At 38.0% G+C, this 27364-nt stretch overlaps 1 protein-coding gene across 8 annotated transcripts in view; it reads right to left on the reverse strand.

Annotated features, from left to right (window-relative positions):
* Positions 1-20652, reverse strand: part of RNF17 (ring finger protein 17) — a 52645-nt gene extending 31993 nt beyond the window's left edge. For 5 of the 8 annotated variants that reach the window (XR_015257495.1, XM_086739545.1, XM_086739542.1 and 2 more), the window contains exons 1-16: positions 20239-20302; positions 19782-19870; positions 19030-19121; positions 18266-18324; positions 17195-17250; positions 14843-14942; positions 12541-12621; positions 11771-11871; positions 10774-10945; positions 9302-9378; positions 6896-6970; positions 5448-5722; positions 4174-4251; positions 2252-2413; positions 1131-1320; positions 517-682 (exon numbers count right to left, since the gene is read on the reverse strand). Coding sequence is in view for 7 of the 8 variants with exons in the window: in XM_086739545.1 (XP_086595671.1) it covers positions 517-682; positions 1131-1320; positions 2252-2413; positions 4174-4251; positions 5448-5722; positions 6896-6970; positions 9302-9378; positions 10774-10945; positions 11771-11871; positions 12541-12621; positions 14843-14942; positions 17195-17250; positions 18266-18324; positions 19030-19121; positions 19782-19858 (1761 nt within the window). In the remaining variant the exon portion in view is untranslated. Of the gene's footprint in view, positions 1-516; positions 683-1130; positions 1321-2251; positions 2414-4173; positions 4252-5447; positions 5723-6895; positions 6971-9301; positions 9379-10773; positions 10946-11770; positions 11872-12540; positions 12622-14842; positions 14943-17194; positions 17251-18265; positions 18325-19029; positions 19122-19781; positions 19871-20238; positions 20303-20618 lie in introns of those variants that run through there. The other 3 variants (XM_086739544.1, XM_086739543.1, XM_086739546.1) reach the window with 3 other exon arrangements.
* Between the last annotated feature and the right edge of the window lie 6712 nt (positions 20653-27364).

Here is a 27364-nt window from a genome sequence, read left to right on the forward strand (position 1 = left end):
TTATTTGCTGTTACACCAAAAGAGAACAAAAGAGAACTTTTCAATATGTGGCAAAATTTTTTAAGTAAGAAAGGACAATCCCTGAAAAGATTCTCTTTCAAATTCTGAAGCCATTTCTTTTCTGTTTGGATGACGTCTGAAAATTACTACTTGCATAAAGTTTTCAGACAGCCATGAAGTAAGAATATCTGTAAAAAGTTCTGTAACCTGTTTTAAAATTTGACAAAAGAACATTTCTATAGTAAGAGTAGGGAGATTTAAACCTGAAATATGTATTTTTAAACACAGATGCTTTTTAGACTGCTACAAGCTCTTTTCCTTTCCAATGAAAGCAATGCAACCAATCTTTCTCGAAGAGATGATTTAACTCTTAAAAAAAATATACTCTGTACTCCTCTTGACTTTCCTTCTGTTTACACCTGAATAAGATAATTGTAAATTACTTGAAGTTCTTTAATACAAATCTTATGAAGAAGAAAAAAATCACCTGAAAGACTACCAACAGCTTTTACTTACAGCATTTGTGGGAACTACATCTTCCAATGAACACCGTACTGCTAAAGGAGGAACAGCTGCAAGTTCTGCCTCAATATGCTTATCAGGTTTCCTTACAAACAAACAGATGTCATCTGTTTCAATAGTTTGCAGAGCAGCAAGATCAGGTCTTTTAGCAGGAACAAATCTATTGTCAAAGGGAATAAAAGCAGCACTAGCTTAAAAGAAAAGGAATAAATCTCAAACATCGAAAAACCCTCCCCAAACCAAGCCCCAGGCTTAAAATAAATGCAATAATTGGCATAACGTCATGTAATTGAAACAAAACTAAAAAGTCTCAATGAAATGCGTGTTTTTTTTTTTTTTTTTAACATTGAGGACTCATGTGTTCTCTTTTACAATGCAAGTCTAAGTTAAACATTTTAACGTGTGAAGGCTTGTACACTTGTGTACTTACATACACTGCCGCTTTTTCCTGTGAAAAATACATACGTGCAGAACAGTAGTGTCATTTGGATATCTGGTTATCTGCTTGTGTGAAGCCGATGGAGGACTTGCTTCTTAGTAGAGATCCTCTTGAGTAACAACAGTCAAAGACAACAACTGCAGACAAAAATGTCCTTCTGTATACATACCCTGAGAAAATTAGAACTACAGAGCTTCCAAAATCTATCAGGAATACTTCCAGGAGTGCAATATCACAAACTTTGTATCTTATTGGACCACAAGGCTTCCTCTCATTTTTACTTTTTAGGGGAATTAGTTCAGTGATAGTTCCACGGCACCACATTCCAGTTTCCTTATTCTTAACAAAAGTTCCAGCACCTACACAGAAGCAAATAAAAAAAGACTACATTCAGTATTTGTAGATATTTCACATGGGAAGTACTATTACAGTCTGCATAATGTTCCATTGTTGCTTATCTTCCACACAGGCACTAAGAGTGCTACCACTAAAATAAAGACACAAACACATTAAAAACTTTGTCTCAATAGCCACCAGAAGTTTTCTCCCCACATTCATTTACACAATGTTTGTAAGGCTAGGAGGGATTTGGTTTATATTAAGAAGTAATTTCTGGCAAACTTTCTATACCTCTTAGCAAAGCAGCAAAAAAACACTTAAGTTGAGGGCTATTATATACTTTTTATCAGTTTTCTAAACACCTTCTAGAAGTGAGTAACATTGTCAATGTGTGCGCCAGAAAGTGATTTTAATGATTTAGCGGTGCATTACTGTCTTTTGTTTTTGCTTCCTGAATAGTTTCTATTCAGTTAGTGAACTTTAAAAAAAAAATAATCTGTCCACTCAAAGGGAATGTTGCTTGCATGAGAGAAAGCTGATTTCCTGAAGTAATGAAAGAACTAGGCTAGTCATTAAAATCAGTATGCTGAAAAACATCAGTTAACAATCACCACTTAATGCTGGGAAACATTAAGTTTACAGACAGGTATTTCAACTGCTGGTTACTCTAAACACTCAATTTGTTGAGGCTGAGAAGAACTGCAGAGTCTTTTTCACTTCTACTGTTTTCATTTACATGACTCAATAGAAGTCTACAGAACAATGTGTACCATGGTTGGCAAAAAGCAGTAATTGTAGATTCCACAACATATAAGGATTGCTCTACTATGTAAGGGGGCGGGGGGAGGACGGACATGACACAACGAAGAAAAAAAAAAAAAAAAAAAAAGAATATTATACTGCAAGATAACATCTTAAGCTAACGTAGACCTTTAAATATTAATCATTTACCTAGTTCCAAAACATCTGAAGGCAAGAGATATGAACTCTCTTGACAACAAAAGTTTTTCAGTTTCTCCTCCAAAATCACTGCTTCTTTCTTTTTTGAGTAGCCCCGAATATAGAAGTGGCATGGATTTATAACATGGCTTACAAACACTAGTTCTGTCGAACCTGAGTAAGACATAAAACAGATCATCAAACACTCTCCAAGCGACTTCAACTTGTACTAGACAAGTGATTAGGTTTATGTTGCATTAATCGTAACAGTACCTCAAATAGCTTTTAAACTGACAAGTCTGTTCACACTTGTTTCAAACTAGTTACCATGTTTGCCTTCTGATTAAATGCGCTCTTTTGAATTACCTCCCTTAAGCTACCCTGCAAAACGAAAGGCTTTCTCACTGCTTACAAAGTGCTCGTCTGAATTCAAGCAGGGAATTCAGAGTTTGTACTCCCTCTATTTAACAGAGAAACAGGAAGCTTCTAGAAAGCAAATTAGAGAGATTAAGACTCCTATCTCTAAGAACAGGTATGCTAAGCACTTTTGTGTAGTTATTCAGTGATAATGCATGAAGATCAAGGAACAGCCTGAGGTCAGCCAAGAGAGGACCCTGTGTAAGATAGTACTTCCAACAAAGCATTGAAATTGTTTGTACTGCAGGTGATTCCCTTGATCTGGGATCCAAAACCAGGCTTCTCTTTCTGAAGCTACTCACCAAAGGTTGCGGACAGGTCAGAAGTTTCTAGAAGCTCAGCAACTGATTCCTACAAGAGTATTTTACACCACAAAACTTCCCACAAGGAATGGATAGCACCATCTAGATCAAATACCACCTGCGTGACTGACTATGGCACATCAGACAGATTTACAGCACCCTAAAGCACTCCCATCTCTGAACTACAACTGGTCATGGGCAAAAGATGGTACAAAGAATCTGGCATTTGAAACATTCTTAGCACGTATGAAGGACTGTGCTTGGAAGGTTAGGAAACGGGACCGTGTCCAGAATAGACGCAAGACTACTCTTGGGCACTTCCAGTGGAAAAGATGGTACCTGATTAAAAATCTGAATTACTTGAAAGATTTCAGCTATAGGTATACTAACTCTTCTAGATCACCCCTGCTCACTGTCTACAATGATGTGATGAGTCCACTAGCTTAAGTACACCAGGAAAAGTATGTATTAACAGCCACTCCACTAGATTAGTGAAGGCTCATACCTTCAGCCAAAAACAGTAACAGGAGCTGGGCTAGTTCTGGATCACTAGAGCCAGATGGACCCAGAAGAAATGTCTTTAAGATGTTTGAGAATGTTCCTTAAACTAAATGCAAACAAACAAAAAAAATCTCAACAAACCACAGCTGCCTGAAAACAACTTGAAGAATTTATCAAATATGATTAGTCTGCTAACCACCCCTACCAGCAGGAGAGAACGCAAAACTCTTTATCAAATTTCAAATGACGCTTCCCATAATCCAAAAAGACCCAGTATTGCACAGAAATACATGTTTTAGCATATTACTGATAAAAACAACCACATCAAGTAACTCTATGACCATTTTACCTCTTAATATCTTGTTCTCTCTTAAAAGACGGTATAGCCTTTACAGTAGCAAAGAAAGCAGACCGGGGAGCATTTTTGCAGAGCAAAACTGCTGGTGCTAAGCATGACACCCGCACTGTAAGAAACTTCCAGACTAGTTTTAACTGGAAGGAAATAAATTCCTGTGCCCCAAGTCTGCTCTTAGATGTGAGCAAATACAGGCTACCTAGTGATGGAGATCTCCTTCCTCATACATTCCTGATCCCAACTAGAATGCTACCATATGTATTCAATTCTCCAACAAATTCTAGTGTCTGCTCTTACTGTTTAGAGGATGGGCCCCTTCTAGTAAACGAAACCATTTACTAGATAGGAAAACTACTAACCAGTTTTGGGTTGAAAAGGTGTTTCCTTCTTGAGAAGTTTGTTCCTCTTTTCATCAGCATGATACTCTGTGGGAAACTCTGTTCATTGTTTTAGAAGAGAAGTTTAATGAATTAGGTTAGTTAAGTATTTCCACATATGTAGTAAAGCAGCAAACACAGTAAAGATAAGTTACCAGTATTGTAAGGGTACTGCAAAGGCAAAAATTCTCCTATTTGATGCGACTGAAACAGATGCACACACAGTGACTATGTGCATGTGGCCAGCCCACACGCTAATTCCAAGATTACAAAACTATTATTTAGATTTTAGATTCAAGACATGCAAAACTCATGCAACACTGCAGTCTGAAGGAATTTTGTTCTGAGTTTTGTGAAGGCAACTGGGATCCTGGAATATGCTATTTTAGACAGTCAGGTCCAAGCTCTGAAATTTACTTCACCTTGATCACCGCTGTGTGCTACCACAACTACTCTCACATACCACTCCCACCTCCGCTCTCATCCTCCCCAAGCATTAATCACAGAATCATAGAATGGTTAGGATTTGCTAGGTATGTTGTGGACATATAACACTCTGAAGCTAAGCATCTTAATTATACTGTGGAACGCACCTGTCTATTCCCTATTATCTAACTGGAATTTCCATGTTCCAACTTGCTCCTGATGTCTTCAGCCTTATCCCTGATGGCCTTGTGGACATCAGCTTGGCAGGCTCTACTGGACTCACTCCAGTATGACAGTGACTTTCGGTACTGCAGGTCCAAAACTGGACACAGTACTCCAAACTGAGTCTCACAAGAGCCTCACAGAGGGGAAGGATCACTTCCTGGACCTGTCAGCTCTTACAAATACAGTTCAGGGGAAACCCAACCAGCTGAAGAACCTAACTGTTATTGTGAGTTAACATAGGACAATATCCTGGGAGAAGATTCGGGAAGCCAAGGGAACTGCCAGAAAAGCATCCCCCTGGTGCCAATGCTGGAAAACCGAGGGGGACTGTAACAACTAAAAGTCAAAGAGAATCATCCAGGCAAACACAGAAACTTACGACTCCTCTTTGAGAGAACTTGTGAAAAAGTTTTTGCTAAGCTAAGCTGAAGTAGGACAAAAAAGGAATGATGCTACCTCAAAAGAATATAAAGGGAAATACAGATACCATTAAAAAATTAATATGAACTGAGTATAACTACAAACACACAACAGAACATAAAACGCTTAAGTAACTTCAAGCTCCACAATTGAATATTGGAAGCATCAGGTGTTAAGAAACTTACTTTCCACGTCATCTTCAAATATTTCTTCTATTATAACATCAGGGCTGGATGGAGACTTGTGCAGAGCAGGAATACTCTGGTGATGTATCATAGGAAGTGTTGCTGGTACTTTAGTATTTTTCATTTCTTTGCGAACACTGACTTTATTTGCAAGAGCCTTTATTTTACTTTCTCTGATAAGTGCTGGAAACAAATTCTCTACAGATGTCTGAGTAACGCAGCCAGGCATTTCTTTTTTGTCATCAAGCATAACAGTGTGTTGTTCATTGTCTTCACTATGTTTGGGAAAACATTTATTTGGAGATGTATTAACATAATTCCATCCATTTTCAGAAAAGCACACAAGTCAAAGTAGAGGTTTTATTAAGAACCTATCACTACGTTAAGAAAATACGTCATAAGAGCTGGTTGGAATAAATTGTATTATGTTTTTGAATACCAAGACAACAAAAACAATAACATGATTTCTGAAACCTAAAAAGGATTGGCACAGAAATGGCACGTATTCTTGGGCACAGCTCAGTACAAGAGTTAGCTCTGCTTAAGTGATCAAACAGAGACCACAGGTACAAAGACAAACTATTTGAAAAAAATGTGAATAATGTGATAGATGTTGATGTTAAAAACAAAAAGCATGTCATACTTCTGTATTAACAGTTACTCTTCACTGTAATCTGCATGATTTTCAAATATTACAATATGCAATAAGCCTTTTTTAACACAACCAGTGCTAACTACAACTGCCGTAAAAGCAATTACATTCCATTCTCTCAAAGTTTTTCTCAAAAACTACAGGAAAAAATAGATAAAGTGGACTAATAAAATAAAAGCAACCGTAATTTTTTAAAAGAAAAGCCTTTTTTTCCTAGTTCAAGTTCATCTTAGACTAATTTCTTTTGGCATTTAACACAATCAGTATTTAAGACTGTGAAGTGGAAATACTATAAATTTCAGTATTCACTGTTGATTTTAGAGATTTACACCTATATGAAGTAATTTTCATATGCTGAAATGATAAACATATTTATTACGTGTACTATTAACATGCATATGTGGTGCTTAGGGACATGGTTTAGTGGTGAACTTTGTTGGCAGTGTTAGGTTTACGGCTGGACTCTGTGATCTTAAAGGTCTTTTCCAACCTACATGATTCTGATCCTATGATTGTATCATTAAACGCCAGCCAAAGCCGAAAAGCACACAGTGTAAAAAAAAAATCTTGGAAACTTAAGTGATACAGTGAAAAATAGTTAAGTGAAACACAAGTAGAACTGAAACACTAACTGGATTAACTGGAGTGCTGATTGAAATACCAGCATGTGAAGTTTTGCTTTGTTTCATTATACTCTTAGAAACCCATAAGCATATATATATTTAATCTCCAATAATTAACATTAGAAGAATGTGTAAGTTACTGTACCTATCCTCTTTATTAAAAAAATACTTACTGCCCTGTTGTTCCCCACTCAATCTTGCCCAAATTTTTTAACACAGGTGTAATCTCATCAGTGTTTAGGACGAATCTCGAGAGAACAGAAGAAACATTACAGAAGATGACATGAATACTTAAATCACTCTCACAGTTTGAGATGTACAATATTTTTCAGCACAATATTCACTGAGGGGCAAAATAAGAGATTAATTACCTACTAGTTTCATTCTTCCACTCCTATTAACAACAGATTTAGTTGCTCATTTATCTTCACATTCACACTTTAAAAACTCTCACTTTTTACTTTCTCTCTCTAATGTAGAGAGTACTGCAACATGCACACAACTGAGTCTTCACATCTATACCCAGTTTAGTTCAACAAACTATTCTGCAGAGAGGAAAAGAATTCTCTAGCAGTCTTGAAGAACAAGACCATAACTGAAGTCCAAACTGTATGTTCTGTTTTGTTTGTTACACTAGTAAACTGATGAAAGCTAGCAAAATCTTTTTAGTACTTTTACAGATAGGCTAACAAACTGTAAAAAACTTCATTCAATGAAATCCTTAGCTTTGCTGTCCAGTTATAATGAACAATTTGTGAAAACTTAAGTGTAAGCAGGATGTAACCGTCCATCTTTTCTTCTCCCTTCTGTCCCTTCAGGAATGTATCTACCTTTCATTCTACAGTATTTCATGTCTACAGAACGTGCCTCAACTTCTATGCACCTCCTAGCTGTGATTTCTTTCACCTTTGGCATTATTTTGGAGTGGCACTGGCATGCAAGTCCTTTATACTCATCCTCCATCAGAACTCCCTTTCCTCCTGTTTTGTTCAAGTTCTTAAAAGGTCTTCCAATGCAAACAAATTTGATTTTGTCAAGTTTTAGCTTTCTTCTAGGTTGGGAGAGTTTGCCATTGTGCACTTAAATAGGCTTCTTTGAAATTCTCGTTCACCACTGACACTACCTTCAAAACAGGCCATACCTACCAAGTAACGAAGTCTAATAAAAGGCAATTTTAAAGATTCCTTTACCCATATTCTAATGACTCAACTAACATATGACAGAAGAGTTGTGATTTTTGTCGAGCATTAGAACATGCTGCCCAGGAAAAGTGGTTGTCATCAATGCATGCTCCAGATGGAGTCACCATCCCTGGAAGCATCTGTCTGAGTTGGGGCTGTTCAGCCTGGAGAAGAGAAGGCTCCAGGGAGACCTGATAGCAGCCTTTCAATACTTAAGGGGGGCTTAGAAGAAAGACGAGGACAGCCTTTTTAAGGGCCTGCAGCAACACAACAAGGGGTAATGGTTTTAAAACAGAAGGAGGTAGATTCAGAGTAGACATAAGGAAGAAATTTTTTACAATGAGGGTGGTAGAACACTGGAACAGGTGGCCCAGAGAGGTGGTGGATGCCCCATCCCTGGAAACGTTCAAGGCCAGGCTGGATGGGGCTCTGAGCAACCTGATCTGGTTGGAGATGTCCCTGGTCCTTGCAGTGGGTTGGACTAGATGGCCTTTGAAGGTCCCTTCCTATTCTAATATTCTACAATTTAAAAGACATGCAGATACAGCATATGCAGGACTTTGTAGTGTAAGGTTAATGGTTAGACTTGATGATCTTAAGGGTCTTTTCCAACCTAAATGATTCTATGATAAATTTTCACACCCTGCATGCAAGTAATCAACTTTGAGCTTCATTCTTCTGTGCCAGTCAGTCTCTGATGACACACAGCCACTCTATCCCCCAGAGTGATTCCATGTCCTGAAATATAACGGGATACCCAAGATGTTCGAACCTAATACCATTTTTGTTCTGTCCCTCCTTCATTGTTCCTGAATGCAGCCTTTATACGCTATGACTGCAGTACTCTAACCAGCCTTACGACCAAGCTGCATAGGGTCAGCTGTACCACAGCCACGGCACATTCTCTTGCTCACTTCTGACAGAGAAATGATGTTTCTTACTTCCAGTGCGGGCAACATGGTAAACTGTGATTTTCCACAAATTTCTTCTTAAGACATCAGTGCCCTAAAAAGCATTTAAGTCTTTCCTGAAGGTCAGACACAGATTCATTAAAAAAAAAAAAAAAAAAAAAAAAGCCATTATTTCCCCAATTTATTTCTACTTGTATGGGAAGAAGAGGAAGTTTAAGAGCGGCAGAAGTCTGTAAAGGAGTTTTAAAATGCGTATGTATTTGTTTACATAGCGGCAAACTGTATGTGTTCTTCCTGATGCCTCAGATGAAGGCTACTGTGCATTGTTACTGATGAGTTTATATACATCTGAACTAGCAGTTTTTCAGTAAAATGCAAGTGAAGCAGCTCTATTTCTGCTGTTTAACTTTGTATGAACAGTTTTTGTAATTAAGATAACCAGTCCATCCATTTACCTCCCAATATACCTCCCACTCCAGTCATTTACCTCGGAGATACTTTTTCCTTCAAATTGTTCACTCTTGAGAGCTCAGCCTCAACTGACAACTTTAAATTACAAATAACCTGAAATTAAGAAGTACAGTCTTAGCTTCTATTTTACAAAAAGTAGATTATACAAGAAGTCTATTATCTACAATATGACAAAGTCAGAGTATGAAAAAAAACCCTCAAGAGTTTACTCAGTAACAGCCAAGAGCCACCTCTCAATTATGTCTTCTTACATTGCTGAGATGTAATGGTTGGGGATTTTGTAATGCTAGCATGTGAACAGAAGCAGGAGTCTGATTTTCCTTTTGTATTAACAGCTACTGAGGTGACTTTAAGTGAGAAGGCAGGCCTATGGGAGGACAGCAGTGGGTGCTGGGTGCCAGCTCCTCAAAGTGACACTGGGCAAGATGGAAAAAATATCAGAAAAAAAGAGGGATCACATGAGATAGACTAAGTTTCTTCATATGAAAAAAGCAACAATGGGATGCAGGGAATGTGACAGTCTAAAATAGTCACACTACTTCAAAGAACAACAAGATCAGTAATTTTTCTCAACACAAGGACTACAAAGGCTCCAAATGAAGTACCTGAGTAACACATTTAGAAAGAATAGAGGGAGCTATTTTATAAACACCTCATTTTAAATATTAAAATGTGGAACTCACTATGACTGCATATGAATGCATACATATAATGTACATATATGTACATTATACATATATATACACACAATGCCACAAGCACTATGAAGACATTCAAAGAAGTGTTACACAAGCTTATGACACAATGAGGTAGTTTACTCAGTGAAATGATCCAGATGTACCCTAGGGCGTATAAAATCCTTAACATTCAACCTCTAGTACTCACTAAATGCCCAGGTTCTTCAATTCTTCCTCCAAGCATCTTTTCCTCTCTGCTGTCAGAGACAGGAGACTTCACAGGATAGACCTTTGGTCTGGTACAGAATAGCAGGTAGCGTGGGTTTCTATGAACAGCAAATATGATGGGGAGGAAGAATGGAAGTAAAGGCCTGGACCAAGAGGATCCAGAGAGTGTGGCTATTAGTTCTGGAGTAGTTCAGTGAGAGGGCTGGAGAGCTCTAGAATAGGAAAGGCTTGAGAGACTTCTGAAGTGCTGAAAACACTGCTCTTTCACTCATCAGTACCATGACACAGTTTTTGTGTCCTCTCCTTCCATTTCCTGCTTCAGATAGCAAGCCCTTCGAGGCAGGAACTGTCGTCAGTTACCAGACCCTAATTTGTGACCAAGATCAAATATAAACTGGGGGGGGGGGGGGGGGGGGGGCAGGGGGAGCGGGTGTGTGTGTGTAGGGGTGGGCTAAGAATACATTACTGCAAAAATCTCAATACTTAAGTCAGCAAACTGAAACACAGATCACGGAAGCCTTCAATCCAAATTTGAATGTACTCATTAAAAATAAATTCCTTCACAGTACAAGAATGTAACTACCTGAGTAAGATCACAACACGTTCTTAAAGAAGGTGCAATTTTTAATTCCTCTGCAATCCTAATGATACCAGTCAAGCACTTTTTCTTCTCTTCAATGGCTTCCTTAGCTTTTGCAATATTAGCACTGTAGTTGTCGATGGTCTTCACTAATTCCGCACACAACTTCTTTTTCCTGTATCAAAAATAGTACTTTTCTGAATTTAGTAAGCACTTAGCCGTATATTCAAACTTCAACTGTAACACACAATTGCTAGTTATACCACAATACAAAGTGAATACACCTCACACAGAAGTATAATTTTCCTCAAATAGTGACAAATGGAAAGCATAAAAAACCCACTTACTAATCAGAGGAACCACGGAAGTTAAGAGTTCACACTGAAATGCCACTTTGTTTAGAGGAACATTTTTTAATTAAATGTTTAAAGCACTCTTCCATTCAAGCCTCCTGGTATTTCCATACACATCCAACTGAAAACTAAATAGTTGGATTCTACAATTCAGTCTATTAAGATATCAGGTCCCCCTCTCACAGGCTCTTCTGGAATCCTAAGCTTTGACAATCCCCCTAACCCCAACCCCTGCTAAATCTGAAGATAAAAGTATTTTTTAAAATGAAGAAATAAAGTGTCCTTGGGCTTCTATCATCTTGAAAAATTTTTTAAAAGTTATTATTGCTGTTAAACTGATCATCCACTAATGGCAATATAAAAAAACCCTCATAATTGAGCTATTTCAAAAAACTACATCATTAAGCGTATTCTAAGTTTATTCTGCGTTTGAAGAGCAGAGGCTGGATACACTAGTGCTTTCCAACCATGCAAACCAGCTCCACGATGTCACTATGAAAGTGCAAAAATATTGCACAAAAATCAGATATTATGAAATACTGCTAAAAGGAAGACTGAAATTTCATTTAGAATTCTTTTATCTGAACTAGAAACAACTTCTTGACAAAAGCAACTCACCCCCATCATCCTACAAACCAGATTACTACCTTGACAGGAGAGAAGTAATAAGTTCATCAAACATTCTATCTGCAGTTTCTGCAACTTTGTCTCCTTCTTCCTTCACTTCCAATTCCAAATATTTCAGCATCTATTTCATTCAGTATTGAATAAACATGTATTTATTATTTTGTTATTATTACTTAATTATTCTCATATTACTACTTTTTTGTAAAAAAGTAAAGTTAAAGTTTAAATAAAATAATTATCATTTATGAAGTTCATAGGTTACTCAGTAAAACCTACTAACAGCGTTACTCAGTATTCTAGGATTCTTCATTTTATACTGTGCATAAAAACGAATTACTTGATTTACATGTTTTGCATACTGCATCTGTTAAAATTATTACTTCTGTTGCCCATACAATTTCTTTTCCACCTTTAAATTCAGAAAGAGGCAGGTGAAAACTAGGAAGTCTGCATAGCCACTACAGCAAAAACAAATGCTGAATTTTACCCTGATCCAAGTAATCAAAAAGTTAAGACTTAAAGACTGGCCTACAAATAGTTCTGTTAAATATATGGATTGACCTTGTAACTTTAAATTATGCACAGGTTTATGTACTCCTTTACAGACTACTCCTGTCATCTGTAAACTCCAAAAACAGCACAAACAGCTGACAGACAAAAGTGATGTCAAAATGAAGGCAGTGAATGCATGTTTAAATAGCATGTTAATGTGTGACTACTTGTAACAAAAAGCTTCAAATCAAGGACAGGATTTAATATTTCATTATTTATTTAACTTATTTTCACTCACCTCGTCTGCATCATGTAAGTGTCTGAGATTATAAACAGCTATGCACAAAGCTTCATCAATATCTTCCAATGTTTTGCTATCCTGGAGAAAGATTTTCCAATGAATATAAAACTGCTTGAACGACTGGAAGACAAGATGGGCTATACTCATTTGCCATTTTGCCAAAGAGGCACTTGATGTGGGTGACCGATGATGTGTGTAAGGCTCTGAGCAGCCCTACAGCTGCAAACAGGCCCAAAATACTTAGCTCACCTCAATTACACTGAGAACATTTACACTGTAGTGTTTCTGAAACACAGATTCTAAATCTTTCTGTTTCTTAAATATAAGCAATTTATTTGCACAGATATGTACACACAAAAACCAAATGAAAAGATAGTACATGAAGGAAAAGGAAAATAAAGTTACTAATATAGAGGAAAGAAAACATGCAAGATTGAAGAATGGGAATATTGTAGCCTAGGAAAAAAAGTAAAATATTAGGAATATCATTTGGGAAAAGCCAGCAAAAATGAAACATATGTACTAAGTGCCTGGTATTACACAGATGCAATAGAAGAGAATAGAATAGTTGCATACAAATTGACACAGAACCAAACGTACATACAAAAGTGTCTTATTTTGTTACTGGCACTACTAAAGCTAGTGTTAAGAGTGCTGGTTAGAGTGCTGGTATTTTGCTAAAAGCAAAATGAGATCATTATCAGCTGGGGATGCCCCAAAAAGTCAGGCATAGTGCTGTGTAAGCCTGTCACTATTAGGCAACCAGTTCACCTTGCCAAAAGGCAACTTAACTAACATGCAAGCATCTCCAACTTCTGAAGGGTTCCTCACTAGGGTTAAGGAGAACAAACACAAACTAGAGAGAAATTAAAGCTTAAAATTCAAAAACCTGAAATAGTTCTGCCTCTGACCAGACACCTGTATAAGTGAAAGGAAGTGCTGCCCACAATCTGGGAGAGACCGTTTAGTCACACACAACATTATGGAGTTTATTAAAGATTTTTGTTGCCACCTTCATTTCTAGAACAACTTTCCAACTAATGTATTTGAACATCTCAGAGCAATTACGTCTCCTTCCTAGGAGCAGAAAAAGGGAAGGAAACTCTCCTCCTACTATGACTCGGATGTTAACTGTGTTATGAATACTTCACTATGACAACTATTCCCATTCTATTTTGAGCAAATGTAAGGAGACATTAGTAGGTAGGAATGCCATGGAATTACATTGCTACCTCTCTACTTTGTGGTTCTCGTTATGATCAATGATGCAGTAATAAAAATTCCTACAAAACTCAAAGAGATATGGATATACACATTCAGTGATGTAAGAAATGATACTGGCAAAGATCTGGTAATTACCAGACATAAAATAAGTCAGTCTGAAAAAAACTTAAGAAATAAAAGTAGACTAGGATCTCAATAAGTGTGATTTTTCACAGGAGCTCATTCTCAACAACTTCCTTCAAAAAACCCCAAATATTCTACCATCAAAATATTTCTTATGACATCAAACTCAAGATACTTCAAAGGTAACCTCAGGCTATTTCCTTTAATATTTTGTCAATAGTAATATACTGAACTTTAAGATAACATGACATCACTTTATTTCAAATAGACTTTTCAAAAAATGTTCAGAAAATAAAACAATTTTCAAACTTTAATGGGCACCACAACAAAACTACCTAAGAAGCCAAGACAGGCATTTGCAAGGTACAGTTCCTTCAAGGTAACTGTACAGGACAACCTACATAGAAGAAAACAAGACCAGCACAGGATGTATAATTTATTTCAGTTTTGTTCTGTCATTTTAGAATATCTGCAACATTAATTCACTTGGCCTAAAACTTCACAAACTTCATTCAGAAAGATCAGGCTAGAAAACTTAGTAGATTGTCTCAAGAAAGATCCATTTGTCCAACAACCTTGTTGTCCTGAACAACTACTTTAAGAATGTGTTGCATGAACCTTGCAGATGCCTCAAATTTAGAAAGAAATAAAAAAGCCCCAAATCCAAATACTGTGAAGCCTCCTGTGTTTTTTTTAAAAAAAGCTAAATTCAAAATACAGTTTCATAGCCATGCGAATGTAATAGCCCTCCTCAGCTATGACCTGGTTGGGTTTGAGCTGTATTAATTTTGTCAAGTTATTTTATTAACACTGTAGCTGCACATCAACTCTATTAATAGAATAATACTACATAACTATTAAGGCTGCAAGTTCCTGTGTTTTAAGAAGTGTGGTATTAACCATGCATATACAAAAAACCCATAATATATAAGGAAATTTCATATTAACACACCATGTCTGCTGATGGAGCTAGAGCTGGTTTATCCCTCAGCCCACTATTTGAAGAAACTGGGTGCTGAGCATTTTCCTTTTCAGTATTGTGACTGAAGGGCCTGCAAAACAGAACTTTAAGGAAAAAACCTACACATTTAAATAAAATATCAAAGTTCTCACAAATAATCTAGAGTATTTCAAAATCTGTCATTAAATACACACAGCTATCTTTTTTTAAAACAGCAGAATTCACACTGTGATACACTAGACACCTCATTCTTCAAAAAGTTTTCTTTCTACTAGCATCACCTTAAAATTCACCTTCAGTAACTATTTTTCATCTCACAATTTCAGCAAGGCTGACGAAAACCTTAGTAGGTGGTAGTGATTTTTATCCTCAATGAGAGTAAAATGCATTATTATTAATATTCCAGAATTCCTTTTTCACTTGTTGCTCAAGTGTTTTCCTTTAGATACCCCATCAGATAGTGATTAGGCTGTTAAAATCTTCAGAGTACAGGACAGACTATACTTAAACTACCTACTGATAACCTGCTAGGAAGGCTCTTAAATCGCATTGCATGGTCACAAACTCCGGCCCTTCTGCAAGTACACACAGATCTAAACAGCTGTCCAGACTCTCACAAAAGTAGTTTACATAAACCAGCCTAAATACAGGAAGGAAGCACTATGTCGTTCTTCGCTTGCTCAGTTTGTTGTTTCCAATGGACCGTGAGAGGACTTGGAGAACACTGCTGCAGAGACTGACAGCCATACACGAAATCTTGAGTTATCATTTCACTTTGGGCAAGGTTCATAGAATCACAGAATGGTTTGGGTTGGAAGGGACCTTTAAAGGTTATCCAGGACCAGGGACGTCTCCAACCACACCAAGTTGCTCAGAGTCCTGTCCAACCTGGCCCTGAATGTTCCCAGCGATGGAGATCTACTACCTTTCTAGGCAACCTGTTCCAGTATTCCACCACCCCCACCACCCACCCTCTTCCTTATGTGTAATCTACATCTACCTCCTTCTAGTTTGAAACCATTACCCCTCATCCTATCACAACAGGCCCTGCTGAAGAGTTTCTCCGTGTCTTTCTGCACGCCCCCTTTAGGTACCGGAAGGCCACTATAAGGTATCCCTGGAACCTCTTCTTCTCAAGGCTGAACAGCCCCAACTCTCTCAGCCTGTCCTCATAGAAGAGGTGCTCCGGCCCCTCTGATCATCTTCTTGGCCCTCCTCTGGACTTGCTCCAACAGGTCCATGTGCTTCCTATGCTGGGGGCTCCATAGCTGGACACAGTACTCCAGGTGGGGTCTCACAAGAGCAGAGTACAAGGGAAGAATCATCTCCCTCAACCTGCTGGCCACACTTCTTTTGATGCAGTCCAGGGTATGGTTGGCTTTCTGGGCAGCAAGCGCAAACTGCTGGCTCATGTTGAGCTTCTCGTCCACCAGTAGCCTGCACTCCCTCAGGGCTGCTCTCAATCCATTCTCTGCCCAGCCTGTATTTGTGCTTGGGATTGCCCCGACTCAAGGGCAGGACCTTGCACTTGGCCCTGTTGAACTTGATGAGATTTTCACGGGCCCACCTCTCAAGACTGTCAAGGTATCTCTGGATGGCATCCCTTCCCTCCAGTATTTTGAGCGTACCACAGCTAGCATGCTACGCACTAGGTTAACAATGCAGGTTACACGCACTAATTTCAGAAGATCAATTTCCTATAACTCCCTTACAGAACAGATCTGTGCAGAACAGGTCCCTTATGCAATGTTATCTGTAAGAATAATCTGGGCCTATTCTCATTTGTATCAATGTGAATCTCCACAGCAATGGTAGCAGAGGAAAGACACTCACTTTAAGACTTCAAGTTCACATAGGCCAGACAAATAAGCAAGTTAATGTAGATAAGACAATACCATGGAACATTGCTGGTATCTAATCTTTATAGCTGTGACGGGTTATCAAAGCAGAAGGTGTAATGGAAGCAGCAGGGTATGGGGTGGGGAAGAAGGCACTTCAATGATACAGTCCTTCCTACCACAGTCTGACATTTCAGCATTTCTCTACTCTCCCTCTGAACCATCACAGTGCTTCAAACTTACAGTTCCAAACATTTTCAAGCCAAACCAATTTGTTGCTGCATTTCAGTAAAATGTTATTTGTACTCAACTGTCAAGCAAGTTGTGTTCTGACAGTACTCTACACCCATAGTGAGAACATATTAGTAAAGTTTAAAGAATATATTAGAATAAATACATAAATAAATAAGCCAAAGAAAAACAGCTGGAAATGCTTACTTGGTCAAGTCATCCCCCAGTCTAGCACCTAAACACATAAAAATCAGTTGAGTTAATAAAGGTTTACCTTGCTTGCCTTTTCGACTTGTCACTGCACAGCCCAAGTTCAAAACCAGTTTTGGTCTAAATTCAGAAGGAAGAAGTAAAGCAAGTTCAAATAGAGGGTTAAATCGAAGTCCCAGTTAAAAAATGTTCTATAAGCCTGTTTTCACCTTCAGTACCCATCCCCCCTCATTTCAATGAGGCCGAGCTTCAAAGCAAGTGCTGTTGAATTGAGCAACAAGAGGGGTAAGAAAACAGCTTCCAAGACGAAGCTCTGTAGCCAGCAGTGTACCTTTGTGGAAAATGAAAGGTGTTCCTAGCAAAAGGAATGCTGACTTCCTGTTTGCTCTTAGTATTTTTCTCACTATTTGCAAAACTTTAACATATTGCATTAGTGAACCTGATTATAACTTATTTTTTCCAATAAAGCTGGAATTCCAAAGATTTGACTTATCTGTATTTTGCAATAAAGGCTAAATCTGAATTTCATAACAGAAAAAACAGGACGGCCATGCTCTCTCTTTTGCATGTTTTTTTTTTTTAAAAGCATTTAATGTTTGTCCAAAATATAGACTTCAGTGAAACAAATGGCATTAATATGTCATAACACAGAAAAGAATCACAAGCAGAAAATTTTTTTTAATGCAGAAACAGAAATATATTAATAAGTTATGCACTAGCATGCAAAGTGAAGTTGTATTTTTAAAAAAGTCCTTTTATTTGGGGGCTGACAGGGAAGAAGGTTTGGATTTTTTTTTTTTTAATGTACATATGCACCAGTTACTTTCTTGCACATTATGTGCAGATGAGAGGGTGAAATGGAGTTGGCAAAATGGGGCACTAACAAGAATGGTAAATGAAACTTCCCTAAAACCAGACTTTGGACATCAGATGTGCACTACATAGCTACACTGCATAACAAGAAATGCTAGCAAGACCTTGCTGAGCAGCAGGTAGTTATAAATTGCAGGCCCTTATCTCAGAGGGGACCTCCGCTTGCTTTAATAACTACCAATGAAAATGCAAAAGATCCTATAATATCATTATTTCAGACCACCACAGTGACTACTGAACAGAAAGCTTCAGGTCAACTTACTTCTACAGAAGAGAAACCAAATAAATCAGTGTCTTCATCCTTCACATCATCATGCAACGCTGCAAAAGCAAGGACAGGAAACACTAGACTGCGAATGTTGTTAACTGGAGGGCATCTTAATCAATGAGACAAACACAAATACATGATCACTGGAGTAATCTTCTACATAGTACTAATCAAATCAACAGGAATTTGGACATTAAGTTTTGTAATGACAGAATTTAAAAAGTAGGAATAGAAGTCCAGATAAATAGGTATGGAAGTTATCCAGGAATTATTAAAAAAAAAAAAAGTTACTTGCCTTTAAAGATTAGGGTATTATCTGCATGATTAGCTCTATTAGGTTGCTGCTACATTCAGGACAGGATAAATACATGAAAGTGTAGGCAAAATGGCAGAAGAAAACATGCATTCAAAACATGTACCTCTAGTACAGAAAAAAAAGAGTTTAATAAAAGCATTCATAAATACCATGTAGTCAAAATGATTTTGCAACTCTTGGAAAAAAGATACTCAAGCAGAAAATCCCAGAAAAAAGAGGTTTCTTTCAAAACAAACTTTTCAGCAGCTTTGTCAAGAAAAATAGCAGAAAGGGAACAGAGAGGTATTGGTCATTCTTGCTAAGCACTGGAAATGTAGTAAATAATGTCTTATTCAAATCTGGCATCCCATCTATTGTCTCTAAGAAACCATATTAAATATAAATTAACAGTGAATACTGCACACCACAAAACTGCTGGAAATAAAAGATCCGAAACTCTTACCTTTCACGCTCATAGCTCTTGACGTACGACACAAATCCTTGTTTCTCTGACTTGGTTCTGTAAAATCCTCTTCTAGTATCTTAACACATTGCCTTCAGAAGTAAAAGTAAAGGTTTAAGATCATAAGGTATATCAACCAAACATGAATTCTGACTTCCAGCTTACAACTAAGCTCGTCCACTTTTTACCAAATGACATTATGTTGAAGAAGGTGCAGGTAATAAAACACACACTATGCACATAAAAATTCTGTTACCCTCTTAAGTATAGGAGAAGCAATTTAGCCCTATGATACTGAATTCATCTTCCATAAAAGCACTACTAGAGCTTTTAAGTATACAGAACCAGCATTTAAGGTAACAAAAATCTCTAATAATAGATTGTTATACAATAAATACTAATCACATTAATTCAACGGTTATTTAACTAGAAATGTATTAATAGATCAACAGTGATTTATTTATTTGTAAAAATATACGTACAGATCAATATGAGATATTGGTAGCCTAATTACTCAGTATTTGACAACATCCCAAGATGCATTTAAGACTTCTTTTTCCATGAACCTACTCCACATGCCAAAACTTCACACAAACTGCATGTTTTACACACATACGTAACACATAAAAATGGACTCACTTGCAACACTGAATATAAGTGTTTTCTATACTTCCCCAATACTATTTCCTGATAATTATGTTGCCAAACTTAAAAATAACAAAGCAACCAGAGTAATCTCAAAATTCACATACCTTATAGCTTTCATTTTCCTTCTATTAAGCTCTTCATTACTGTCATCCACCAAGGAGAACTCTTTCTTGCTACTCATAATGGTGTCTCACTTTAAAAAAACAAACAAACAAAAAAAGTGAAAAATTGTTTACAGCATACATATTTCACCACTTGAGCAAACACTACAGGCTACTTACTTGTCAAAGTGTAAAATGAAGAAGACAGATATAAAATAAAACACACATCAATTATTGCCTTGAAAAGCAAGACTTTTGAACACACGACAAAACCCTGGCCTGTTTTGCACTACCCAGCTACTGCACTCCCAATCTTACCACTACCAGACACATGAGGAGACACTACTGGTTTTCAAACTGTCTTCCCGATCACATATCCTCAATATGATTATTTCTCTTTTCTGCAGTATCTCAAGACTGTAGGTTCACACTCTGTTCACGATCCACCACACATACTGACCCTGCCTCCTTTCCTTAAAGCCTGCTACTATTTGTTTTCCCTTCTGTATTTGCTTATACGCAACATCTTCACCTCCCCCCCCCTTTTTTTTTTTCCCCCCTTCCCCCCCGCCCCTTTTTTTTTTTTCCCCTTTCCTATCTGTGTGTGTACTACTCGACGGCAGACGTGCTCTCTCCTCCCAGCCAGCGCCCGGAGCACCACAGCCGGCGCCGATGCCGGTGCCAGGAGGCCGCCGGTGAGCAGGCTGGTGCAGGGACATACCGAGACCACCGAGGACAGGACGCGATTCCTCTCGGCCACAAAGCAAAAACAACCCCCCACCACCACGCAGCCCGGCAGAGCCCACCGCGCGCCAAAACAGCCCCGCAAGCACCAATCACCGAGCGCGTCGTCAGCACTTGTTCCCATCACAGCCAATCGAGGCGAGGCAGGAGTGAGAGGGCGGTGATGGTGGCGGCGGCGGCGGTGGTGGTGGCTCACGCGGGCGCCCGTCGCCGCCATCTTAGCGCCTTGGGTAGCAGTTGGGTTGTAGCGATTGCTGAGGCGCTGGCTGGCTTGGTCTCTCCGTGCATCTGCTGGGGGATCAGAGGTTCTTTTTTTTGAAGACAGGGTGTTTCCTGGGCTAGAAGCTATTAAAGCATGGATAGGATTACTTTATTCTACAGACATTCTCATTTGCAGAACAAGAAAGAGATGTTTTTGCAGTGTTTCACCACTCCTGTTTTGGCTTTCATAAATTTAGCATGATAGTCCCCAGAGCTGTCTTTAAATCAACTCTAGTAAAATACATTTACATTTTAAATTAAAAATACACTGGTTTTCCTCTGCACCTTTTAGACACTTGGCAAATCGTTAACTATCCCAGCTTCCCAAGAAGCAAGTTTCCTAACCAAATCTAGGTTGTTCATATTTTTGCACTGTTTGCACAGTAAAACTTGATTCTACCCTAAACTTTTCATTTTAAATGTGCTAAGTAAGTGTTTGTTAGCCTGGGGTTTTGACTCAGATAAAGGGAGAGCTTGAAAGGTCACACAAACTTTAGGTTTTCTTAACAGTAGGGAGTACTCAGTGGTCTGGCCAAGGCAAGCGGGAGCTCTGTTGAGAAAAGAGCCAAAGGAGAAGACTACAGCTCTGCTGAAAGGGCAAAAGAAGAATTTCAGGAATAATGGGAAAAAAAGCTCAAAGGAAGGAGCAGTGAGGTTAAAAATTAGCCAATTCTATGGAGCTACTTTTTGGTAAAACACCCAAATGAGGCAAGCTTGCATTGGTTTTGTTCATCTACACTTGAATGTGCATTATTTATTTGTGAGGGGCAGAACTTTCCAGAAGTTATCCTCAACTGATTCAGCTTGTAAATAATTTCCTTTAGAAGCCCTCATTGTTAACCAGGACCAGATTAGACTTGACTTTGTATAAAATCCTTGTGGAGAGCTGTTGTCAAATTTTAACAGATGTGCCTCATGCCTAATCTGGTTCTCTTTAGTGGGATCTGGCCTGCAGAAAGTTTGTAGGAAACCCTGTCTGTGAGAATAAAATCAGTAAGTACCAGGCTGAACTTGCACATACAATATAACTCGCAATTACAAGTAGCATGTTTTTCAGAAACAACTTCTGAAGAACTTTTACAAAATACTGTAATAAAATGGAGCTAGGAGCTGAAATTCTTTTTTTTCTCCTTGGGATTAAAACTTAGACTCAGGTTAGACACGGTTCTATGGGACATGATCATAGTCCCATCTTCAGCTAGCCCATGCTCCACAGGCCACAAATTAACCATCTCTCTTTCTGTCCTGTAAGAGCTAAACCTCCTTCTTCTGCTCGGTAAATACCAGAGTTTTCTCAAACTTGTATTTAGCTTTGGAAATTGCTTCTTCTGTTTTAAAGGTAAGGAAAGGCTTGTGCACCCAAAATTTTGTCTTTATTTTCTATATTCTATGTTAATTTCCATTTAAAAATTATCTCTTATAAAAATTACTTAAGAACACAGTAAATAACTGAGGGGTAAAATGTAGGGTGGGTGATGGGAGACCTATTGTGAACGTAGGAGGGAAAGGGAAATGACAGGAAAGGTTGCCTTGGTTAATGGTCTGATTGCAATTTTAAACCAGCAGTGTACAGGATTGTCTGGAAAGTAGCGTAACCAGCTCTTTGATGAGAAGCCTAATTAGGCCTAATTAGCTCTTTGGTGGGAAGACAGGTCATCCTTTCTTTTATTTCAAGTTCAGCTCCATTTAATAATGAAGTGAACAATAGCAACAAATGCTGATGTTATAATTTTCTGCTTATGCATTTGTCAAAATTCATAAAAACAGAGCTACACATTCTGTTCTCTATGCCTTTACAAAGAATTATAAAAGATATACATGCATGTTATGTTATATATCATGCATATAATACGTTTGTTTGTAGCTCTGTCAGCCTGTACATGAAAGAATGAATATGCTACACTCCTTGAGTTTTGCGCTCATTCCACTCTGAAAATCTGAAGACAAAACTGGCAACTCCGTTTATTATTTCTGAAAAGACAACAGTAATTTTCCAGAAAAGAAGGAACACCTCTCTGTGCCGTTAGCTATTCAGAGAACATTGGTGATGTCTCCTAGTTTGACACGGCAGTATTTAAAATGCAGGCAGTGTAAAGTCTGTGTTTCTGATGTGGGTGACCACAAGATGGCAGCATGGATCAACCCTGGCTGGGCTCGCTGCTGCTGCTGCTGCTGCTGCTGCTGCTGCCTTCTGCTTGCACAGGTCTGATCCTAGGCACTTCCCTGGCTTTGTATGTGGTAGAAAGTACATGGTACGAGAAAGATAATACAGAACAGGCTATCACCTTTGGTGTGAACAATGTACTTGTATTTAAAAATCATAGTCAAATGTGGGTTGGAAACACATATATATTGTTTAAATCTTCTTTCCAGACAGGAACATACAATCATAGAATAGTTAGGTCCATTGGAAGGGACCTTTAAAGGTCATGTAGTCCAACCCCCCTGCAAGGAGCAGGGACATCTCCAACCAGATCAGGTTGCTCAGAGTCCTGTCCAACCTGGCCCTGAATGTTTCCAAGGATGGGGCATCCACCACCTCTCTGGGCAACCTGTTCCAGTGTTCCACCACCCTCATTGTAAAAAATGTCTTCCTTATGTCTAAATCTGCCTCCCTCTGTTTTAAAACCATTACCCCTTGTCCTATCACAACAGGCCCTGCTAAAAACTTTCTCCCCATCTTCCCTATAAGCCCCCTTTAGGTACTGGAAGACCACTGTAAGGTCTCCTGGGAGCATTTGCCAGGCTGAACAGCCCCAAGTCTCTCAGCCTGTCCTTACAGGAGAGGTGCTCCAGCCCTCTGATCATCTTCGTGACCCTCCTCTGGACCCACTCCAACAGATCCATGTCCTTCTTATGTTGGGGGCTCCATTTTTACTCTTTTGGATGCTTTACAGATTGCAGCCATACTGTAATCTACTGCCTTCATGGTTTAATTTAAAATGTTATTTTGATTTTTGTAAGACACCTTTAATGCTTGAATCAAGCTTTCATCCTTTAAAATTCGTCTTACAAGCTTTTTACTGTGAGCATGGCATAGTACTTTTTGTTTAAATTCTGTCTTTCTTTAGCATGTAGGGAAATAGCAGCCAGAGGTTAGATTGTGAGTTAGCCTTGTCCATTGTGCTCAGCTGGGAGCCTGACAGAGCTGAGGCTGTTGCAGCTCCATCTCTCCAGGTCCAGCCAGGTGTGAGGCTGAGCATGGATTCCCAATTTTAATTTGCTATTGAAAAGACTACAATGCATCTTGACCACATATATAAATAGGGATATCTGGAAATAAAAGACTTGTTAAACAAGCAGAAAGTCTTTTTTTTGACTTAATCTTTCAATCTCTGAAACTCAATAAGTCTGTAGCAAGGCACAAATTTGGGCCCTAATGCAGAAATGAGTATCAAAGAGACAGACTGTGATATCCTGCGGCGTCTGACTGAAGGCTCTGTGTAGGCACTGAAGTTTGTTTGGAGGTCTTTCAATTGTATTTGTGTGTATGGAGATATATAAAAGATGTTGACATTTTTTCAAATTGCATGTTGTAGATCATTCTGTCTCTAGGCAAACCAAGCTTTCCCTTTTGTTTTTAAAATCTTTAAGAAACTTGGTTTCACAGCAAAAATGCCATCTGAAATTATTCTTCATGAAATACCCTTTCTAGTCCAAATCTGTGGAGCATAAATTATTGTTTAGTTAGTACAACAGGGGGGAAAAAAGTCTGCGTTTTTAGGGTCTAAACACATAGCTGAGAGGAACATGCTGGTGAGCAGGCTTGTTATTTGTTTTTACCCTGTCATATAATCCAACTTTAAGCTCATCCTTATCGCTTAGGTGATTTTAAAACATAGCTTCAAAAATACTAAAGGTACACAGAGCCCTCAGGAAACTTTATTAGAGCTTAAGGAATAGCAGCATTTGAATAACATGTGTACTAACAAATGCTCTGCAATGCTTTTTGGAAGCAAATATTTCAACTGCATACGTGCTTGTGTAGTCCAGAATTAACTATAAACTCTCCAGGAAAGATCAGAGTGTCTCTCTGTGCCACTGCTTTCAGAAACCAAATGAGATGATAGACTGTAGTAATAGTGATTCCATAGTCTGTGGAATATAATATTGCAGAAAGTACTGTAATACACTGTGCTGCAAAGGCTGCATATAGTTTTGACTGCCATATTTCTGCTCATGCATGGGGAGAACAACTCCAGTTAGGTTTTATGGAGCTTGTTTGCAAGAGAGGGAAGACGTGGTAACCTGGGCAACCAGACTCTGGTAAGCTTTACGGTGCACACTGAAGCTTGCAGTGTTGTCTTTTAATGTATTACTGTCTGAACTAACTGGATCCAAGGTAATTATATGCATATTGCAACCACATCCCTCACCGTAGTATGTTTATTATTCAGAGATAAAGATGAAAATTATTTGCCAGTCACAAGGTGGTGGAGGCAAAGGCTTAGGAAAGGCATAACCACTCTGGAAAACAGGCATGATCTCTTCTTATGTCCACAGAGATTACATATGGAAAAGAGGCTGAAGGGAGATTTGCCTCACGACCTACATTGAACTTTTTGTGCAAGGGCTATGAGTAGCCAGAATGCCTCACCTGAAATGGACAGAGAAGACGTTTCTTCTCTCAGTTCTCCTTTGGGGTCTTTCTAAGTCAACAGCTATGCACTGTATGATGCGATGGATTCTGAAATAAATGCAGTGATCTGGTCCTATGATAAATAGTACACCCAGCAAATAATCTTTTGTTAAGAACAAAATTTATTAGAATATTTGCTGGAATCACCTATGTGAGATGAAAGTTAAAAGATCAACAGTATTCTTTCAGTGCCTGTACACAAAGTTTCAGCAGCTCAAGATGCAAATATGCAATGAAATTCCCCTCAAAGCAGATTGTTGAAAATACAATTTACCATGTGTGTCTGTATAAGCCTTTCAGCATCCCACTGGGCTTACTCAGCTTTGGTGTCCCTTACTGGACCTCTCTGTAAGACAAAACCACTAGCTTCTTTGTCTTTTATAACCAATAGATAGAAAATAGTTGATTTCTTAAGAAGGCATTTAGAGGATTTACTGGTTAGAATTCTTCATAATGCATTGAAAATTAGATTGATGAAGGGAGAGTATGGATTATTCCTATGATTAATAAGGCTTTGTCTGATGATTATGAGCTTGGATATTGAAATGGATGAAATGACAGTTTAGTACCGTAATCCTCCAGTACCTCCTTGTATGACCTTGAGCAAGTTGGTTACTTGGTCATCAGTTCCCCTTGTCTGTTTTGGTTGTTTCGTGATGTTTAGTCCAAACCTGTAGACAAAGGAGTTGGGGGTTGTAATACACATGAGAACTATCACATACCATTGGTTCTGAATTCTGTTGCTTTACTGATAAAAGTGATATTGTTTAAGATGAACAGGATTACCGCCCTGTGGCACACACATTCCAATCCCTGACATTGTAATTACTATCAAATTAATTCTGCCTATTTTAGGAAAGATACTGAAGTATTTTACTAGAAGGTACTCTATGTCTTAAGATTTTTGTGTTACTCATGCATAAAGAAAAAGGAATGGAATTAATGACAAATAAAGAATCTGAATTTAAAGAGGCAGCTAAGCAAGTGGTGCATATTCTCAAGACTGTGACTATTTTAATTTTAAATCTATCACTCTACACAAGAGTATAAATAGTATAAAATAAATAAATAAAATAAATAAATAGTATAAATCCAAGAAACATAGTGTTTATGGTTCCAGAGAAAGCAATGATTTTTTGTCTCTTGTACCTGCTTTTCCCAGAAATGATCTTTGTATTGTTCATTTTTTTGAGTGCACATCTGCTATTTGAGAAAGTGTAAAGTGTTGCTGCTATGTATACAGTGTATGACAATTAATATAACCAGAGCTTTTGTTGATTAAAAAAAAAAATCTGTATTTAAGTTCACTTGATTTCAAAATGCAAGAAAATATAATGAACAGAAAGTCTTTTTATTTACTTTGGCTAGTATAGCTGGCTGCTTCATCTTTCATGTGCTTATCCATCTTTCTGATTTTTTTCTGGAATAATAATTGAAATATGTGGTTAATAACTTTTATTGGTGAAAAAGCTGTTTCTTTTAGTACATTCATATAATGCTAAGCATAAAATTGAGGTTGATAATCCCATACAAGGAAAAATGACTCCAGACCACTTACAGGAACATTAACTTTTGTTCTTTGCATTTGAAGGTAGAGATAAAAATAACTGTGAATGATTAGAAATACACAGAGATTTCTGTAGGGAAGGCGCTATAACCCTTAGGATGGATGTCGCTGAAGAACAGAGTATGCGATAAGAGTTTTCTGTAAGAACATAAACAGGCATGGTTGTTCATTCCTTCTAAGTATCATAAGAACCAGAAGGCACTCGATGAAATGATAAAATGGCAGACTTAAATTAAACAAGAAGAAGTACTTTTGAAAACAATCCATAATTTAACAATAAAAATTACTTCCTACAGAATTACACATGTATTAAAATATGATCAGTCAATTATATGGTCCATGAATTAGACCAGAAGAACTGTCAAAAAAGGATGA

Source organism: Chlamydotis macqueenii, chromosome 1 (assembly GCF_036417535.1).
Source record: "Chlamydotis macqueenii isolate bChlMac1 chromosome 1, bChlMac1.mat, whole genome shotgun sequence".
In the NCBI taxonomy this organism is placed as follows: Eukaryota; Metazoa; Chordata; class Aves; order Otidiformes; family Otididae; genus Chlamydotis; species Chlamydotis macqueenii.